Below are 19,253 nucleotides of genomic sequence, written 5' to 3' on the forward strand. Positions count from 1 at the left end.
TCAACAGTATAGGACCATCATCACATCGGCATAGCAACGCATGGTAAATATGCTTTTCCTTCCAGAATTCATTGACATCTGCCTTAAATAAACAGACTTCTATTTAAATTTACACTGATTACACACTACACTCTGTGCTGGGCTGATTGCACATATTAACCCTCTCTATAACTTCTTCTGTCAGCTCAATTATTTCGATAATCTGTAAAATTACTCAGGAGAGGCTAACAATGCAAGATGGTTTACATGGCCAAAAGTCTTCTTGAAAAACAACCCAAGCATCCTCTCCAAAAGATGAAACTTATGCATGATCATTGTAACACTACAGCAGGACCTGAAAACTATAACAACCAATCAGTTCAGTTTGAGAAGAAGCTCCCCCGAATCAGAGTCACTGTATATATCTTATCAAAATTCCTTATCATTTTGAAGACCACAATTAGATCACCCTCAACCTTCTAAACTCAAGGGAATACTATTGTATGCAAACTGCTCTCATGATTTATCCCTTGAAGCCCTAATATCATTCTGATGAGTCTGTGTTGCAGCCCCTCAAGGGTCAATTCTTCCTGAGGTGCCCAAAGATGAATACAGTACACTGGATGGGGTCAGAGTCAGCTTGTAGCTACCACAGTGCCTGGGGAGATTTAATCACCAAGCAATGAAATTGGAGTAACACTTCATTCAATTAGAAATTGGAAATTGAATGTCAATTCTGATCTGATCATAAAAAGTAAGCTGAGAAATTAAAGAGAACTGCAGCCTTAAGGGGCGGTTCTCAAAAATTAAACGCCAAATTGTTCGTTTTAAAGCCACGCCTTCTCTCAGGTGCCAAGTGGCCCTGGGGGAGACCTCCCTGGAGCGTGTGTGTGGGAGACTATCCCAAACAAACAGAGATACCCAGTGGATTATTCAGATTCGATACCTGGTCCGTCAGCCTTGGAACTGAGTGTGTGCGAGTGTGACAGTGTGTGCACACATTACAAATCCTTCCTACAGGTGGTTGCAACTCGATCATTGTGCTGAGGAAGCCTGGACACTGCTGTTTTTATCAACACTGATCAGGTAACTTTTGCACTTGTTAAATTCAGGTAACCTTTAGAGAGTAGCCTTGCACAGTTAAAGTTACAAACGGCAGAGAAATTCTACCACGGGCTGGAGGCTTTTAATTTTTCTTTTGAGTTTTCATGGGGCTTCGCTTCAGTTCAGACTTCTGGATCCAGTTCACCCATAACCCTGTACTCCTCCCCCCATAACCCCTTCCCTCCTACGCACTCGACACCAGATCTACGAGTTCAGAACTGGGAAGTCATCAGGTGCATTTTCGAGTTTTTTGAGGAATATAGAAGGCTGCCTTGAAAAAGTATTGATGTTAATTCAAAAGGGAAATCTAAACCTGACAGCGACTGAGGGATTACAACTCAGTCACAGCCAGTGTTTAACACAATTAAAACAGACAAAGTCCCAGCTTTCTGACATAGCACGGCAGGGGTGACTGACACTGTTTTCTGACGTTACAGCTGAGGGTGTGAATGAATGTTTACTTCACTCGAGGCAAATCTAGGCACATTCTTTAAAAACTAATCAAGGTGCTCAGTAGACCTATCCTAGACAGGCACAAAGACATTCCCATGCAGAACATAACAGGAACCAGGATCAGGCAAAATTCCAGTCCAGAGGCAGGCTCGTTACAGCTGAAATGTTTACTGACTTGACTTCTGTTTCTCCAGTGATGCTGCCTGACCTGCTGAATGTTTGTAGCCTTTTTTGTTACAGGGATCTAATTCACTTGGGGTGAAAAGTTTTGCCAGAGATTTGTTGCTACATGTCCTTGAAGCACAAACAGACAGGGACTGACATGGTCACTCTGATAGCTTTCATTCCCTCACATAAACAATTGCTGCAATAATTGCTTTCCCTGCTTTCCCCTTTTGGCATGCTCAGTCGGGTGCAAGTCTCTGCAAAATGGGCCCTGCTATGTATTGTGGAGATTTGACTATTCAACAGAGTGCCAAGCACAGGACACAGGCACCCTGCGTATAACTGAAAGTTTCCAGTAAAGATTAAGGTGGATGTAAGTAAGACAAAAATCAAAGTAATAAATTGGGGGAAAAAAGAGATAAGAATGGAACTAGTGAAAATAAACTGGAAAAATTGACTGACGAGCACAGAAATAGAACAGCAGTTGGAAACATTTAAAACGGTGATCAACAGAGTCCAGGAGAAATATATCCCACTAAAAAACAAGAACAAACTAACCAGTAATGACGCACCATGGATGAATAAAGAAATAAGGGAAAAATTAAAACTAAAGAAAAAGTTATACACTAGGTACAGAGATAACACAGGGGAGGATAATAAAAGGGAATATGGACAGGTTAGGAAAGAAAGGGCTATGGGGGAGTGAGATTAGCTGAGTTGCTCTTGCAAAGCGAGCACAGACTCGATGCGTGAAATGGCCTCCTTCAGTCCTGTATCAATTCTATGATTCTATCAGTCAAAAAAATAACTAGGAAGGCAAAGAGAAATTACGAAATTAAATTATCAAGGAATATAAAATAAATAGTGAAGTATTCTACAGATGCATCATTAACAAAAGAAAAATCAGGATAGGAATAGGGCCATTCAGGGACACTCACAATAAAATCACAGGTTATGATGGCAAAATGGCAGAAATATTAAATAATTACTTTTCCTTGGTACTTACAAGGGAAACTAGCATGGTGGGCATGATGTTAGAAGAAGTGATTACAAAGGATATAAAGACATTTAAAATAGAAAGGGGGAGAGAGAATTGATAAATTAATCAAACTCAGAGAAGATTAAACCCCAATCTGGGTGGATTGCATCCACACATATTAAAGAAAGTTGGGGAAGAAATAGAAGAGGCACTATTATGTATATATATAAAAAATCATTATAAAAGAAATAGTGCCAGAGGACTGGGGAACAGGTAATGTCATTCCTATAAAAAGAAAGGGAGATAGAACAAGTTTGGTGAACTATCAACTTATTAGCTTTTTATTGGTGGTGGGCAAGACAATGGAATCTTTACTCAGATATAATAGAAAAACATCAAGTAACTGAAAATATATTAGACTCGTCAGCACTGTTTCCAAAACGAAAAGTCATGCTTGACCAACCTTATTGACTTATCTGTAGAAGTATCAGAAAGGATAAACAAGGATAATGCAGGAGAAGTATTTGTATTTTCAAAAAGCTTTCAATAAGGTACCAAATCGTAGACTCATGACTAAGGTCAGACTACTTTGGAGTCAGGGGGCGAGTAGCTGAATGGATAACAAACTGCAACAAAACAGTAAGAAGAGAGTAGGGATTAAAGAATTAAAGATAGTTACTCAGATTGGCAAGTAGTGTTCCATATAGATCAATGCTGGGAACACTGTGGTTTACCATTGACAAAGGATTTGGACTTGGGAATCAAAAGTACAATTGCAAAATCTGCTGATGCCACCAAATTGGGGGGTGCAGTTAATACAGAGGAGGACTGTGACAAAATACAGTTCTAGTCTCCATCTTATAAAAAAGAATATAGAGGCACTGGAGAAGGGACAAAAAAGCTTTACTAGAATGATACCAGAACGGAGAGGTTATACCTATCATGAAAAATTGAACAGGCAGAGGTTCTTTTCTCCAGAAAGGAAAAGACTGAGGGGTGACCTGATAGAGGTCTTCAAGATTATGAAAGGGTAGATACAAGTAGAAACATCTTCTTTGTAAGGGAGACAGGGAGACCAGAACTAGGGAACATAAAAATAAGATAATCACTAATAAATCCAATGGGAGAAACCTCTTTACCAGAGAGTGGTGAGAATGTCGAACTCACTACCACAGGGAGTAATTGAGGTGAATAACATAGTTGCATTCAAGGAGAAGCTAGATAAGCGAATGATGGAGAACAGAATAGAAGGATATGTTGATGGGGTTAGATGGACAGGGGTTGGAAGAACATTGGCCTGGACCTGTTGGGCTGTCCGTGCTGGTAATACTTTGAAAGAATTGCAGCCGGTGGCAGATGCCTGCTTCACACTCAATTGCTGCATTTTTGCTTTTGTATCATCATGAGTGCTGCTGGTCGCTAGGGTGGGAGCTTTGTGCGGGCAACCCAGTGTAAACCACCCAAACTACCTGTGGTGATGGGTACCACTTTCATGGCTTTCTGTAACTGCCCTTGGAACCAACACCTCCATGGATCCAACCAACCTTCAGGAGACAGGCAGGCAATTTCAAACAGGAAATGGTGGAGCAAGGCAAGCCGGAAGCTTTGTGTTGCTTTCTCAGGTCATGTGCTACCCCGAAACACAGCTGAAGGCAAACATAGGTCCAAGGAATCTATTAACCCAAGTTAATACTGCAGCACTCAAATAGCACTCAGGTTTGTGTGGTAGTGTAATGGCTACTTTAATTTCAGTCTCTTGAACATTTGCTTTAGAGTTAGTAAGCAATATGAAATGAGACCTGGAGCGCAATTGCTACAATGTGCACACTCCTATCAGTGGGGCCTCCAGTGTTCATTTACCAATGTGAAAATACAATACACTTTGATCTGCAGGAACAGGTGATGCTCAATCATTCTCAGCCATTACTCAGTGGTGGCATTCTTGCCTCTGAGTCAGAAGCTAGTGGGCTCAAGACCCATTCCTGAGACTTGAGCACAAAATCTAAACTGGCACTTCTGTGCAGGACTGAGGGAGTGCTGCACTGTTGAAGGTGCCATCATTTGGATAAAACATTAAATTGAATGGATGGATGCAAAAGATCCCATGGCGCTACTCGAAGAAGAGCCGGGAGTTCTCCACGGTATCCTGGTCAACATTTATCCCTCCACCAACACCAAAAACAGATACCACAGGGATCTGTGCTGGGTCCCCTATTGTTTGTCATTTATATAAACGACATAGATGACTATGTGGGGGGTAGGATCAGTATGTTTGCGGATGACACAAAGATTGGCCGAGTGGTTAACAGTGATGTTGAGTGTCTTGGGTTACAGGAAGATATAGACGGGATGGTCAAATGGGCAGAAAAGTGGCAGATGGAATTTAACCCTGAAAAGTGTGAGGTGATGCACTTTGGAAGGAGTAATGTGACACGGAAGTATTCAATGAATGGCCTGACCCTGGGAAGTTCCGAGGAACAAAGGGACCTTGGCGTGTTTGTCCATAGATCTCTGAAGGCAGAAGAGTAGGTTAATAGGGTGGTGAAAAAGGCATATGGGACACTTGCCTTTATCAATCGAGGCATAGATTACAAAAGCAGGGAGGTCATGTTGGAGTTGTATAGAACTTTGGTAAGGCCACAGCTGGAGTACTGTGTGCAATTCTGGTCGCCACATTATAGGAAGGATGTGATTCCACTGGAGGGGGTGCAGAGGCGATTCACCAGGATGTTGCCTGGGATGGAACATTTAAGCTATGAAGAGAGGTTGGATAGGCTTGGGTTGTTTTCGCTGGAGCAGAGAAGACTGATGGGTGACCTGATCGAGGGGTACAAGATTATGAGGGGCTTGGACAGGGTGGATAGGGAGCAGCTGTTCCCCTTAGTTGAAGGGTCAGTTACGAGGGGACACAAGTTTAAGGTGAGGGGTGGGAGGTTTAAAGGGGATTTGCGGAAGAACATTTTTACCCAGAGGGTGGTGACGGTCTGGAATGCACTGCCTGGGAGGGTGGTAGAGGCGGGTTGCCTCACATCCTTTAAAAAATACCTGGATGAGCACTTGGCATGTCATAACATTCAAGGCTATGGGCCAAGTGCTGGCAAATGGGATTAGGTTGACAGATCAGGTGTCTTTAATGCATCGGTGCAGACTCGATGGGCTGAAGGGCCTCTTCTGCACTGTATTATTCTGTGATTCTGTGATCTGTTAACTTAATTCATTGCTTTCTGTGAAAGATTGCTGTGCATAAGCTGGTTACTGTGTCTCCCGACATTATAGCACTTCAGACCTATTTCATTGGCTGTCAAGAGCTTGAGGATGCCCTAAGGTCATGAAAGGCATTGCATAATTGCAAATTCTTACTTTTCTTTCTTTCAAAGGAGCCGAATCCATGAGTCTGCGTGAGATTCAGCAATTGGGCATATACATTACTTAGAGAGCCCCCAGCTTTACAAGCTACTCTTCTGTCAGGCTGATCTCTGTGAGAGCTTGCAGAGCTTGAGTACAACTGGCTGCAGCTCATAAAACAACTGGCCTGAATTCGTACCAGGCCTTCTGGCCTACCAGCCATAGTTATTGAAAAAAATAAATCTATTTTCAGGATGTGGCCATTATTGTGCATCCCTAATTGCTCTGAGAAAGTGACGGTGATGGGCAACATTCCTTCTATTTTTTTTTGGAGCTTGCAGGTGATTTATTTAAGTGCGCAGCCCCTTTAACTTTTTTGTGCAGCCCCATACACATGGTAACCTAAAGGGACCTATTTGCACGTGACCTGTGCAGGGACTTTTAGGTTGCTGCGTGGCCATGTGGCCGTGCAGCTTAAAGAGAACATTGGTGGTGGGCCTTCTCCTTAAACCGCTGCTATCCCTATGCTGATGCTGCTCAACAATACTGAGGGGGAGTGGATTCCGGGGTTTCATCTAGTTTACTTTTGAGTTGCAGCCATCTAAGTTAAGCCCACACATGGGTAGTCGATAAAGATCAGTGTTCAACTGACGGGGAGAGTGCAGAGTACCAACGTCACTCTCTGAAATGAACAGCAATTGTTTTAATTAAGTAGAAAAGGATCTATTGCCACAACAGGCAGGCCTTAACCCTACTAAAGATTTGTAGACCCACATTTTTACAGCTCTTGATGCTGTTCGTTGACTGAATTTTGGGTCAATGTTGGAAGAGCTGATTAATGCACGGGCCTGTGGAGAAGTCACTTACAACTTCTGCTTCAAAACATCCTACAGCCCTATTTCTTACTACACCATTATAGTTTAATGTATCAGAGGGCATTGGTGGCTGTCTGAGAGAGTGTGGAGCGGTCCCAAAGGTTTTTTTGTGCCCATGGCCCCAAGAACTGTTAATCCAGTTCTCAATGCAGCTAACAGAAGGAAAACCACACATCTGAGACCAGCTGCACTCTCACAAAACACCTATTGTCAAGTGTTTGGCTTATCGAGGTTTAACCTGCAGATAGTTCAGCTGGGAGCAGGAAGGTGAGGAGTGTAACGGGAGAGGTGCAATTACAGAGTTGATAGTGTTTAGATTCCAGTCTCTAATTGTAACTAAAGGTCCTTCTACTTTACAGTTGGTTTTGTTACTCCATGTTCTGCTTTCTCCTTTTTACACTCAAGATCATTTGTTATTCTCTGTAGACTTTCATCTTGGACCCCTCTTCCCCCCAACCCCAGTGTTTATTTCACTAGTAAAACTGAAACTGAATGGATAGGCCTGACTATCCACCAGTGGGCCTGCAACCAATGAGTACGACATTCCTAAAATCTTTGTCCGTGAAGAAATGCCAAGCAGAAGAAGAAACTGAACTGGATCGGCTACATAAATGCTGTGGCTACAAGAGCAGGTCAGAGGATAGGAATTCTGAGGCGAGTAACTCACCTCCTGACTCCCCAAAGCCTATGCACCATCTACAAGGCATAAGTCAGGAGTGTGATGGAATAGTCTCCACTTGCCTGGATGGGTGCAGCTCCAACAATACTCAAGAAGCTCAACACCATCCAGGACAAAGCAGCCCTCTTGATTGGCATCCCGTCCACAAACATTCACTCTCTCCACCACCGACGCACAGCGGCAACAGTGTGTACCATCTACAAGATGCACTGCAGCAATGAACCAAGACTCCTTAGACAGCACCTTCCAAACCAGAGACCTCTACCACCTAGAAGGACAAGGGCAGCAGATGCATGGGAAGACCACCACCTGCAAGTTCCCCTCCAAGCCACACAACATCCTGACTTGGAACTACATCACCATTCCTTCAATGTCACTGGGTCAAAATCCTGGAACTCCCTAACAGCACTGTGCTCCAAGGGCTGCAGCGGTTCAAGAAGGCAGCTCACCCCCACCTTCTCAAGAGAAATTATGGATAGGCAATAAATGCTGGCCTAGCCAGCGACGCCCACATCCCATGATCAAATAAAAAAAACTTACCTGAATATCAATGGGAATCAGGTGGTTTCTATAATGGGTAGCTGAACGTCCATGTCAGTTTTATGCCAGTCAGCAAGTTGAAAATCAACACCAGAGCGTGCAAGTTGCAAACAAATACAGAGTGATGTACAATATAGAATTCCGAACATGCTGTTCTCACGTTACACGCTATACCTGACCCACATGGACATGAAACTGGGGACCACACACCGCCCTTGGTTCTCTTCACAGGCCCCCTGAAGTCATTGGATCCCAGTATGGAAATCAAGGTGCTTCCAGTGCATTGGAGGTGGTGGGAAGTGTCCACCATTGGATCAAAGTGGTGAGATTACATAGGACAGACTGGTGCAAATAACCTCATTCCAACGAATTCCCAGGAAGGGTTTTTGAGGGTAGAACACTGTTGCTGAAATGGCCTGAAATGCCAAGCTGTTCTTTTGATATTGCATTTAGTTTAGTTTAGTTTAGTTTAGTTTAGAGATACAGCACTGAAACAGGCCCTTCGGCCCACCGAGTCTGTGCCGACCATCAACCACCCATTTATACTAATCCTACACTAATTCCATATTCCCACCACACCTGTCCCTATATTTCCCTACCACCTACCTATACTAGGGGCAATTTATAATGGCCAATTAACCTATCAACCTGCAAGTCTTTTGGCATGTGGGAGGAAACCGGAGCACCCGGAGGAAACCCACGCAGGCACAGGGAGAACTTGCAAACTCCACTTTGGCAGTGCCCAGAATTGAACCCGGGTCGCTGGAGCTGTGAGGCTGCGGTGCTAACCACTGCGCCGCAGTGCCGCAGTGGGAAAGGTCGGAAAGAAATCACAACGATTTCTTAGAAAGTTTTCCGGCTATTGTTCACCTCATCCTACTGTAGAAATGGAATGAATCAGGGCGAGTCTATGGCTATGCAAAATGTATGAATTTGTGCTGGCAGGAGTGGGCTTGATGAGCTGAATGAAACTCCCCTGCTCACTTCATACCTTCTGATATCCACTTGCTTTGAAAGGAAAGATTTAGTGTAGGGTGTCTATAAGGAATGTGTATTTACTCAAACAACTGGATACTTCTTTCTAATTGTTCTTGAATAATGGCTATCGGATGCTTGGTGGAGGCCCTACAATAACCTACTGCAAATCGTGGACATTCTGGGTGACAGCAGGACAAGGGTGAAGGTTCAGACTTGCAAAAGACAATTTTAGGACCTATTTCAAGGATTTCATACACAAGAGTAAGTTCACCGGAGAGAATGTGTCAGAGTTGCCCTGTTGTAGACCTATCTCTGACCCACGCTTCCTTTGAGGCCCTCGTTCCTGTTTTAAGCACAGTATCAATGAATTTATCCTAAAGAGTGATCAGTACTCGCAGAAGGCTTCTGGGTACAATAGTGGGAATGAAATCCCTGGAATCATTAAGAAATAATTAGCTGTTGTGATGGAAAAGGAACTGTAGGATGTGGTGGAAATCATACCTGCCAAATAGAAACATATTAATTTAGTCATATGGAACACTACTGGAACTTTTTTTACTGGACATTGCTAAAAACATGGTTGTACATTTGCATTCTGAGAGACAGTTGAATAGAGAGACAATGGGAGTGCTGACTGATTCAATTAACAAGAATGGTCTGGGCAATCATGATAATCAACATTCTTTGTCTGTGTAAGAGCCAGAACTTCAAACCCCATCGAGTGTGACTGGAGAGCTTTGAGAATCAACAACCCTCCTAGAAGATGCTGTCTCAAACAAAGAGATGGTCACATGACTTACCTGCTGGCCAGACTGGGGACTATTTGAATTGTGCTCACAGAAAGGTTTTAGAGACCACAACTGAACTCAAAGGAGAAAGCACCTCTCTCTCTGTGACACTCTCCCGCAAAATCCCAGGAAAGCCACGGTGGCAGCATAAGCCTCAAGACTAAAGACTTTACAGCCGAACACTGAGAAGACAATTGAAACCTCTCTTCGGCATACTGGTACCAGAGAAGCAAGTCTGAAAGTATGCAGTGGGTCTGAGCAGGAACTCCAGGACATCAACTTCAACCAAGGACTTTACATCAAAAGCAAAAGACAGTAACTGAATTCCATTTATTGCCAACCCTACTTCAACTGCAGCCCCCCCCCCCCCAATTCTTTCTCCCACTCCATCTATTTGTGCGTATGGGCATCTCATATGCATGCTAACATAGTTATATCACACATTTTTGTAACTTTAACCGAGTTAGAGTGGTAAGGCTAATAATCTTTCTTGCTTAAATCTAAGAAAACCTGTCTGATTGGTTCATTTGCAATTACAATTATAGAGCAGTGATCAAGGACTCACTGAGGTCGTAAGCCAAAAGCAGTGTTTTAAAAGATAAACCCTGTTACAGCCAATCCAGGAAAGGGGCAAAGGGGAGCCCAGTTGTAACAAGGAGCTTTCTGGATGGATGAGTTGGGATGAGATGAACTACTTCCCTATCTTTATCTACCTAGTGACACTGAGATAGGGAAATCAGCTAATGCAACCCCTTTATATCATTGATTAAAGTAGGATGGAGTATGTGTATGATCTATATACAGATTTATTACCAAGCCTTTTTCTCTTTTGTGGTCCCTGGTCTAGTACTTGCTTAAAATATAACAAAGCTGCTCTCGTGTCATTAAGGTGATTCTGCTGCTCTGTTTTGGTAAATTAAATTGACAGGTGCTAATGACAGTGTATTTGAATTTCTCAAACAGAAAGGCAAAGTGAAATGGGCTACCACTTGAGCTGCCACCGGCCACAGTGTGACCTGGGACCCCAGCATCTGAAGGGCAGGAAGGGGCAGAAAGGACCACATCTCAGCACCACATACAGCTTTGCCAACAACTTGGTGACCTGCCGCCGAGTCAATGTCAACACAGCCACCGAGGAGGAGCTGATGACACTGCAGGGGATCAACCGGACCCTGGCGCAAAACATGGTGCTTTACCGTCACAGGATCGGAGGGTTCCGCAAAATCGAGGACGTAGCTTTGGTGACGGGAGTGGGGGCTGTGAAGCTACAACAGATCAGGCCAGAGATCTGCGTAAGCAGCAGGGAGTCCTCCCAGTCCATGGAAAACCTGTCGAGGTTTGATCTGCTGTCTTCCACCAAATTGAACATAAATATCGCCTCAGAGAAACAGTTCATGGCCTCACTGGAAATTACAGAGGACCTTGCCCATTGTATTGTTGATCACCGCACCATGAATGGGCTTTTCAAGCATGTCGACGATTTACTTCAGGTGACCGGGATGGATGTGTTCTTGTTGAGTACCATCAGATCCAAAGTCACCGTCTCCCTCCCGAGACCCGTCTCCTCCAATTCATGCGTTCGGTTAGTGGACAAGCCCAATCCAATCTTCTCTTACTACAGCCTACAGAACCTAAGCCTGAACCCCGGGGTTTGGTATCAGCCATCTTCAGCTCGGCCTCCAGGTGAGGCCTTCATTGGGATTTTTCATGGAAGGCAAGTTATCCGTATTGGCACTTGGAACCTTCAGAGCCTCACCTTGGAGAAGGTCAATAATCCAGGAGTGAGGGAAGTCATCTGCTTGACGCTGCTTGAAAATGGGTTTGTAATACCTTTACTCATTCATAGAATACAAACCAGAAACAGGTCATTCGACTCACTTGGTCTATGCCCGTGTTTCTGCTCCAAATGAGCTTCCTTCCTCCCTCTTCATCTCACCCTATCAGCATAACCTTTCTATTCATTTCTCCATCAGGTTCTTATCTAGCTTCCCCTTAAATTGTCAACTCCCTGAGATCATACACCTTGGGGTGGATTTTCAGACCCCACTAGGGCAGGGATCAGGGGCAGGATGGAGCTACAAGTAGCCCCACCGGCTGTGTGCCGGCACCATCTTGCCTCTGAGCCATTTTTGTGGAGGTGGTATAGGGGTGTAGCAGGGCTACCCGCTTGCACATGGCGGGTAGCCAATCCGGTCCATTAAGAGTCACTTGAAGCCAATTAAAGTTTGCAGACTGAGATTTTCCAATCAGCTGCCAGGTTCCGCAGGCGACGGAAACCAGTTTAGATGCTTGGAGGCAGCCTCCCAGCGGCAGGTGGAGGTGGGGGAGCAGCACTCCAGGCAAGCCTAGAAACCCTCCCTGCCTGCCTGGATGCGAGAGCAGCCACAGCCCGCCCTGTAACGGGGCTAACCCAACAACATATCCACCTCCCCACCAGTGTGGCCTGGCTGCAAAAGCCATTTTTAAATTTAGATTTTAAAAAGCTGGAGAGGGGTGCCTCCATCTTGAAGTACCCTCTCTCTTACTTACCCTCCATTGCAGCCTGTTGCTTCTTTCAAGCTGAATGGCCTCTGATTGGCACTCCAGCTTCAAGAGTCCACCCATCATCCTTAATTGGATGGCAAGCTTTCTCCAGGCCAATTAAGAGGGCGCCCCCGTGAAAATCACAATGAGTGACTGCTTCCCCCTGGGGGCAGTTCAGGACCCGGAAATAGTCCCAACCTCTGTTTCCTGCCCCTCGAAGGAAAATATACCCCTGGAATTTCCATAAGGCTTCTCCTGATCTGATTGAGGGTGCAGTGGTGTAGTACTGTAGTTGCTTATGTTACTGTGGAATCTCAACTCTTGCACCTCTGCTTTCCCAGAGAAACACCATGAATGGCTGAAAATGGCCATTTCTCTGGAGGCTCCTTTGGTCATTTGAGTTCTATGAGGTTGGGAATTTACATCTATTCTAGTTCGCAAAAGGGTCAACAGGGATTACAGTTCACATTTTCCCTATAGAACTCCAACTTCTCCATTCTGGTCTACACTTGGTCCCATTCATTCATTCCCACCTCTCCCACCCCCACCATCCCAATTCTTGTCAATCTCCACTGGCTCCCTACCACTGAATTCAAAATCCTTGAGATAATTTACAAATTCCTCCCTGGCTTCTTCTCACCCCACCTCTGCTACTTCCTCCAGCCCTGTTTCCCAGCCTGTGTCCTACAATCCAGTCTCCCTGGGCCTTGTGTATCCCATTTTCCCAATGTTGCTCACTTGGTCAGCCAGGCCCCACCCTCTATAATTTTCCTCCCTAAATGCCTTCACCTCATTAGGAGTTAAATCAATGGAATGGAAACCCATGGGCTGTATAACAGGAGACTGACTCGGTACCATCCTCTTTACCCTGCCGCAGAAGTTGAATTTAACCTCCATTAATTTTATTCCAACCTTAAAAACCTGCTCAAAACCTATAATTTTAATTTTGGCTTCAGTGAACTCTCCTGAATCACTTTCCACTTGGTCAGTCTCTCTCCTCTGTGAAGCACCTTGGATCATTTTATTACATTAAAAGCCCAATACAAATGCAAGATGTTATTATTGAATTTAGAGAGAAAGAACTAAGATGGGATAACAGGAGGACATGATTATAAAACAGCCTAAATGTGGTGCAAGGAATGACTTTTCCACACCAAGACGGGGACTTTATGCTCTCCCCTACAGCAAGTTTGGAGGCAGGGAGAGCATTTAATTGGGCGGGATATTGGCAGGGTTCCCCCGCCACCTTCGCGCCTCCAACCCAATTGTCTGTGGTGGAAAGGGCTGTGGACCACCAATTGAGGCCCTTAAGTGGGCAATTAAGGCCCAATTAGGGGCCTCATCCAGACTCTGCCAACATTAGCCCAGCAATGTGTGGGCCTGTCGCCACATGGGGAGAACACTAATCAAACCCGTGTGGGTTTTTTGTTGGCTCCTAAGGGGGGAATGAGGTCCCCCGTTTAAAGGCACTTAGATGCCTGATCGAGGGACCTGGCATTAGGAAGGGGGGAGCCCGCTGAGAGCCAACCCCCTGCCCTTGCTATGGAACCCCCTACACCCATCTCCCCCACAACCCCTACCCCCACAAAACCCTTCCCACCATGATTTACATATGGCCTGGGTCCCTCAACGTTCCTGGGCCGCCAGTGGATGCATGCCGCTACCTCTGGGGTGGCGCTGCTCAGTAAAAGAGCTAAAGGCAAAAGAGCTGCCGACCTCTGATTGGCTGGTAGCTGTCAGCAGGCGGGACTTCCGTCATTGGGGTCCTTAATCCCAGGGAAGACCCACTGCTGTCCACATACATGCCTAATTGGCATGTAATGTAGCAGGTCTTCCCCAGAGGAGGCGAATCAGGGCTCTCACCAGTTCTTCAGCCGGTGGCTGAGACCCCCATTGCCTACATAAAATTCCCTCCTAAGAGTAGCTGGCTTATAGGAAGAAGACAGTGAAGAAATATTTGCATTTACACAATAGCTTATCACATCATCAAAACATCTAAACCAAGCTCACTCCTTGAAGTGCAGACAAGCATAACAGCCATTCCACACCAGTAACCTTCTGCCAACAGCATTAAGGTGATGGACCAGTTAATCTAATGGTTTCTGAAGGAATGCTGGGCCAGATACCAGGAAAACTCCCTACTTTTCTTCAAATACTTGTTGTGTTACCTAACATACAGAGAATAGTGTCGTTAAATATTACAAGGTATTTATTGCCATGAAACAGACCATTCCAGCCAACAGATCCACTCTGTTGTTTATGCTCCGCACAAGCCTTTTCCCACCCCTCTTCATGTAACCCCATCAACATAACCTTCTATTCCCTTCTCCCTCATGAACATATCCAGCTTCCCTTGAATGCATCTATGCTATTCGCTTCAACTACTCCCTGTGGTAATGAGTTCCACATTTTAACCACTCTCTGGGTAAGGAATTTCTCCTGAATTCCCGTTTGGATTTATTAGTGACTATCTTATGTTTATGACCTCTAGTCCTGGTCTCACCTGCAAGTGAGAACATCTTTTCCACATTTATCTTTTCGAACCCTTTCATAATCTTGAACTCATCTATCAGTTCACTCCTCAGTGTTCGCTTTTCTAGAGAAAAAAATAAAGATAAAACGCTGGTTAGGCCACAGCTGGAGTATTGCATACAGTTCTGCGTCATCACATTACAGGCAGGACATAATTGCGCGAGAGACAGTACAGAGGAGATTTACAAGAATGTTGGCAGGGCTTGAAAATTACAGCTATGAGGAAAGATTGGATAGGCTAGGGTTGTGTTCCTTCGAACAGAAGAGGCTAAGGGCTGACTTAATTGAGGTGTACAAAATTATGAGGGGCCTAGGTAGAGTAGACAGGAAAGACCTTTCCCCCTCGTAGGGAGGTCAATTACCAGGGGGCCACGGATTTGAGGTGATTGGTAGAAGGATTAGAGGGAACATGAGGAAAAACCTTTTCACCCAGAGGGTGGTGGGTATCTGGAATTCTCTGCCCGGATCGGTGGTGGAGGCAGAAACCCTAACTCATTTAAAAGGTACCTGGACCTGCACCTGATGTGCTGTAACCTGCAAGGCTACAGACCAGGTGCTGGATGGTGGGATTAGAATAGTAGGATAGTTTTTTCAACTGACGCAGACACGATAGGCTGAATGGCCTCTTTCTGTGCCGTAACTTTTCTATGGTTTCTAAGAGTGCCCCAGCCTGTTTTATCTTTCCTGATAGGTATGACCCCAGTTCTGGTCATTCTAGTAAACCTTTTATGCACCTTCACCAGTGCCTCTATACCCTTTTTTTGATAGGGCAACCAGAACAGTTCACAGTATTCCATTTGTGGTCTAACCAAGGCTCTATGCAAGCTTCACATAACTTCTCTGCTTTACAATTCTTTCCCTCTAGAAATGAATCAGTGTTTTGTTTGCTTTTTGAATGACCTCTATCACTACTCACTACTTTAGAAGAAGATGTAGAAAGACGACAAAATACTGCAGTACAGAGGGCAATGCAGGTGCAACAAGTAATTAGGAAGGCGAATGGAATTTTGGCCTTTATTACTAGGGGGATAGAGTTTAAAAATAGGGAAGTCTAGTGACAACTGTACAGGGTGTTGGTGAGGCCACACCTGGAGTACTGCGTACAGTTTTGGTCTCCGTATTTAAAGAACGATATACTAGCATTGGAGGCAGTTCAGAAAAGGTTCACTAGGCTGATTCCTGGGATGAAGGGGTTGTCTTATCAAGAGCAGCTAAACAGGTTAGACATTTATTCACTGGAGTTTAGAAGAATGAGAGGTGATCTTATTGAAACATATAAGATTTTAAGGGGGCTCGACAGAGTAGATGTTGAGGAGATGTTTCCACTAGTGGGGGAATCTCAAACTAGGGGACATAATTACAGAATAAGGGGGCACACATTTAAAACTGAGATGCAAAGGAATTTCTTCCCTCAGAGGGTGGTGAATCTCTGGAATTCTCTGCCTCAGAGAGTTGTGGAGGCTAGGTCACTAAATGTATTTAAGGAGGATGTAGATAGACTTTTGAAATCTCAGGGAGTCGAGTGTTGGGCAGAGCAGGCCCAAAAGAGAAGTGGAGGACTGGGACAGATCAGCCATGATCTTATTGAATGGCGGGGCTGGCTTGAGGGGCTGAATGGCCTACTCCTGCTCCTATTTCTTATGTTCTTATGTCCCCCCAGATCCCTCAGCTCCTCTGCTCCATTTACACATTTATTTTCCAAGGAGTATGTGGCCTCTGTATTCTTACTACAAAATATATTACCTCGCACTTATCCATATTGCAGTTCATTTGCCAATTACACGGCCATTCTGTAAGTTCATTAATGTCTTCCTGTATTTGGTCACAGTCCCCCTCTGTATTAACAGCACCCCTTAATTTGGTGTCATTGACAAATTATGCAATTGAACTTCCGATTCCCAGGTCCAAATTATTTATGTCAATGGTGAACAACGGTGGTCCCAGCACCGATCCTTGTAGAACACCACTTCCCACTATTTGCCAATCTGAGTAACTGCTGTTAAAACTCTGTTTTATGTTTTGGAGCCAGCTTGTTATCCATTCTACCACTTGTTCCCAGACTCCCTGTTCTGAGCTTAGTCATGAGTCTATTATGCAGTACTTTATCGAAGACTTTTTGGAAATCCAAATATATTACATGTACTACATTACCCTGATCTACCCTATCTGTTACTTCTTCAAAGAATTCAAAAAGCTTGGTCAAGCATGATCTTCCCTTTTCAAACCCATGCTGACTACTCTTTAATAGATTTTCCTATCACTGACGCTAAGCTAATTGGTCTGTACTTCCCTGAATCTGCCCTATTCCCTCTTCCTGTATATAGTAATCTCATGTTTACCAGCCACTATTTCCTTCTCTAATGAATTTTTATAGTGCCTCTGCTATCTCTTCCCTTACTTCCTTTAATATGTGTGGATGCAGTCCAATCGGACCAGGGGTTTTATCCCTTATAAGTTTGATTTGTTTATTAGTTATCTCCCCCATTTCTATCTTAAGTATCTTCATATCCTTTTTTGATCTCTTCTAATGTCATGTCCACCATGTGAGTTTTCCTGGTAAATACCAGGTAGAGAGAACTTGCTTCATAAGGGACACAAGAGTCACTGCAAAACTATAGCATAAATAGCAAGAACAGAACATAAAACAGTTTAATTTCTCTTTGTCTTTGGGTATGTTATATACTCATATTCCAGACATGAGGCTGAAAGATGTTAGCGCAGGAGAATGGAACATGTTCCCCTTTGGACACCAAGTGCCAGGGTCCAACACTCCAAGAGGCAAAGTAAGATATAGAGTTAAGTTTCCTCTACTTTAACCCCAACAATGCACCACAACCACAATCTCAAAGGAACACTTGACTGTCCCTGCGCTACATTGTTCCATAATCCATACTTTATGAGTGAGGCTGCCAATTTGAGCTGAATTAGGGGAAGTTGTGAGCTGTAGACCTGAAGCCATTGACAACTGAGTTGAGGTATTGCCAAACTCATTTCAGATAGGATCCTTAGTTAGTGGAGACATTCACTGCATTGGTGAGAATTATGTAACCCACTGTACACCCAGTCCCCTCCCAACAAAACTATTCAAGGCATCAGACTTTTAAAATTCTTGGGATGTGGGCGTCGCTGGCTAGGCCAGCATTTATTGCCCATCCCTACTTGACCTTCAGAAGGTGGTGGTGAGCTCCCTTCTTGAACTGCTGCAGTCTGTGTGGTAAAGGTGTTCCCACAGTGCTGTTAGGTAGGGATTTTGACCCTGCAATGATGAAGGAACAGTGATATCTTTCCAAGTCAGGATGGTGTGCAGTTTGGAGGTGCTGCTGTTCCCATGTATCTGTTGCCTTTGCCCTTCTCTGTGGTGGGTTTGGGATGTGCTGTCAGAGAAGCCTAGGTAAGTTCATACAGTGCATCCAAAAGAAGGTACATATTGCAGCCAGTAGTGGAAGGAGTGGATGTTTAGATCAACCCAACAATAAGCAATCTCAGTTCTCCCATTACAGAGAGGAGGGTTAACACTGTTAACACAGCACATTTTGTTTGCATGCTAACATCTACATAACTGAAAGCAATTCTGCTTTTATGACTAAGGCTGTGTTATCTGGGTAACTACAGGCTCTGAACAGCCCTTGTTAGACCAGTATGTCAGTCAATATTTATCCAATGGACATTCTGATAAAGCAGGTGAAAACAGGTCAAAATTCTGGAACTCTGTACCTAACCACACTGTGGGACTACCTTCAGAACGTGGACTGCAGCTGTCCAAGATGGTAGCTCACCACCAACTTCTCAAGGGCAACTAGAGATGGGCAATAAATGCTAGCAAAGCCCACATCCCAAAAATGAATATATACTAAATGAAGTACAGGGCCAGTGTTGCAAATAGGTAAGAATGGGTAGAAGTAAATGTTGATCATTTTCATTACAACTCAAGCTACCTGTGCCCAAAATGGGATCCAGGTCAATACAGCCTGAAGCCTACTCAGAAACACACAACTCTGTTGGGCAGTGTTGGGTGGGATCTCACTGCTGCTCATCCACACTGTTTCTCAGGTTGCTTTGGTAGGAAAGACATGTAGGGGTTGTGTGTGTGTTGGGTGGGTGGTGGGGGGGGGGGGGAGGGCGGGGTGGGGGGGTGGTGGTGAGGTGCAGTGGTTGGTGGGGATACTCACATTAAAAGTACAATCCTAATTAAAGCAGATTATGGGAGTTGCTAAAGTAGGTTCTTGAAAACTTTAGAATTATGAAATAAACTGGCACTGCTCTTCGCTCAATGCTCTGACACTACAGCCTTTGTGATGTGTGTGTATAATTCT

The 19,253-nt window shown here is 44.5% G+C and overlaps 1 protein-coding gene across 2 annotated transcripts in view; it reads left to right on the top strand.

Moving 5' to 3' along the window:
- Positions 1-861: 861 nt before the first annotated feature.
- Positions 862-19,253, top strand: part of LOC137379245 (endonuclease/exonuclease/phosphatase family domain-containing protein 1-like) — a 59,249-nt gene continuing 40,857 nt past the window's right edge. For both annotated transcript variants that reach the window (XM_068049957.1, XM_068049956.1), the window contains exons 1-2: positions 862-1,065; positions 10,849-11,704. In XM_068049957.1, the coding sequence (XP_067906058.1) occupies positions 10,863-11,704 (842 nt within the window). In that variant the 5' untranslated portion in view covers positions 862-1,065; positions 10,849-10,862. The remainder of the gene's footprint in view (positions 1,066-10,848; positions 11,705-19,253) is intronic.

Source organism: Heterodontus francisci, chromosome 17 (assembly GCF_036365525.1).
Source record: "Heterodontus francisci isolate sHetFra1 chromosome 17, sHetFra1.hap1, whole genome shotgun sequence".
Taxonomy (NCBI): domain Eukaryota; kingdom Metazoa; phylum Chordata; class Chondrichthyes; order Heterodontiformes; family Heterodontidae; genus Heterodontus; species Heterodontus francisci.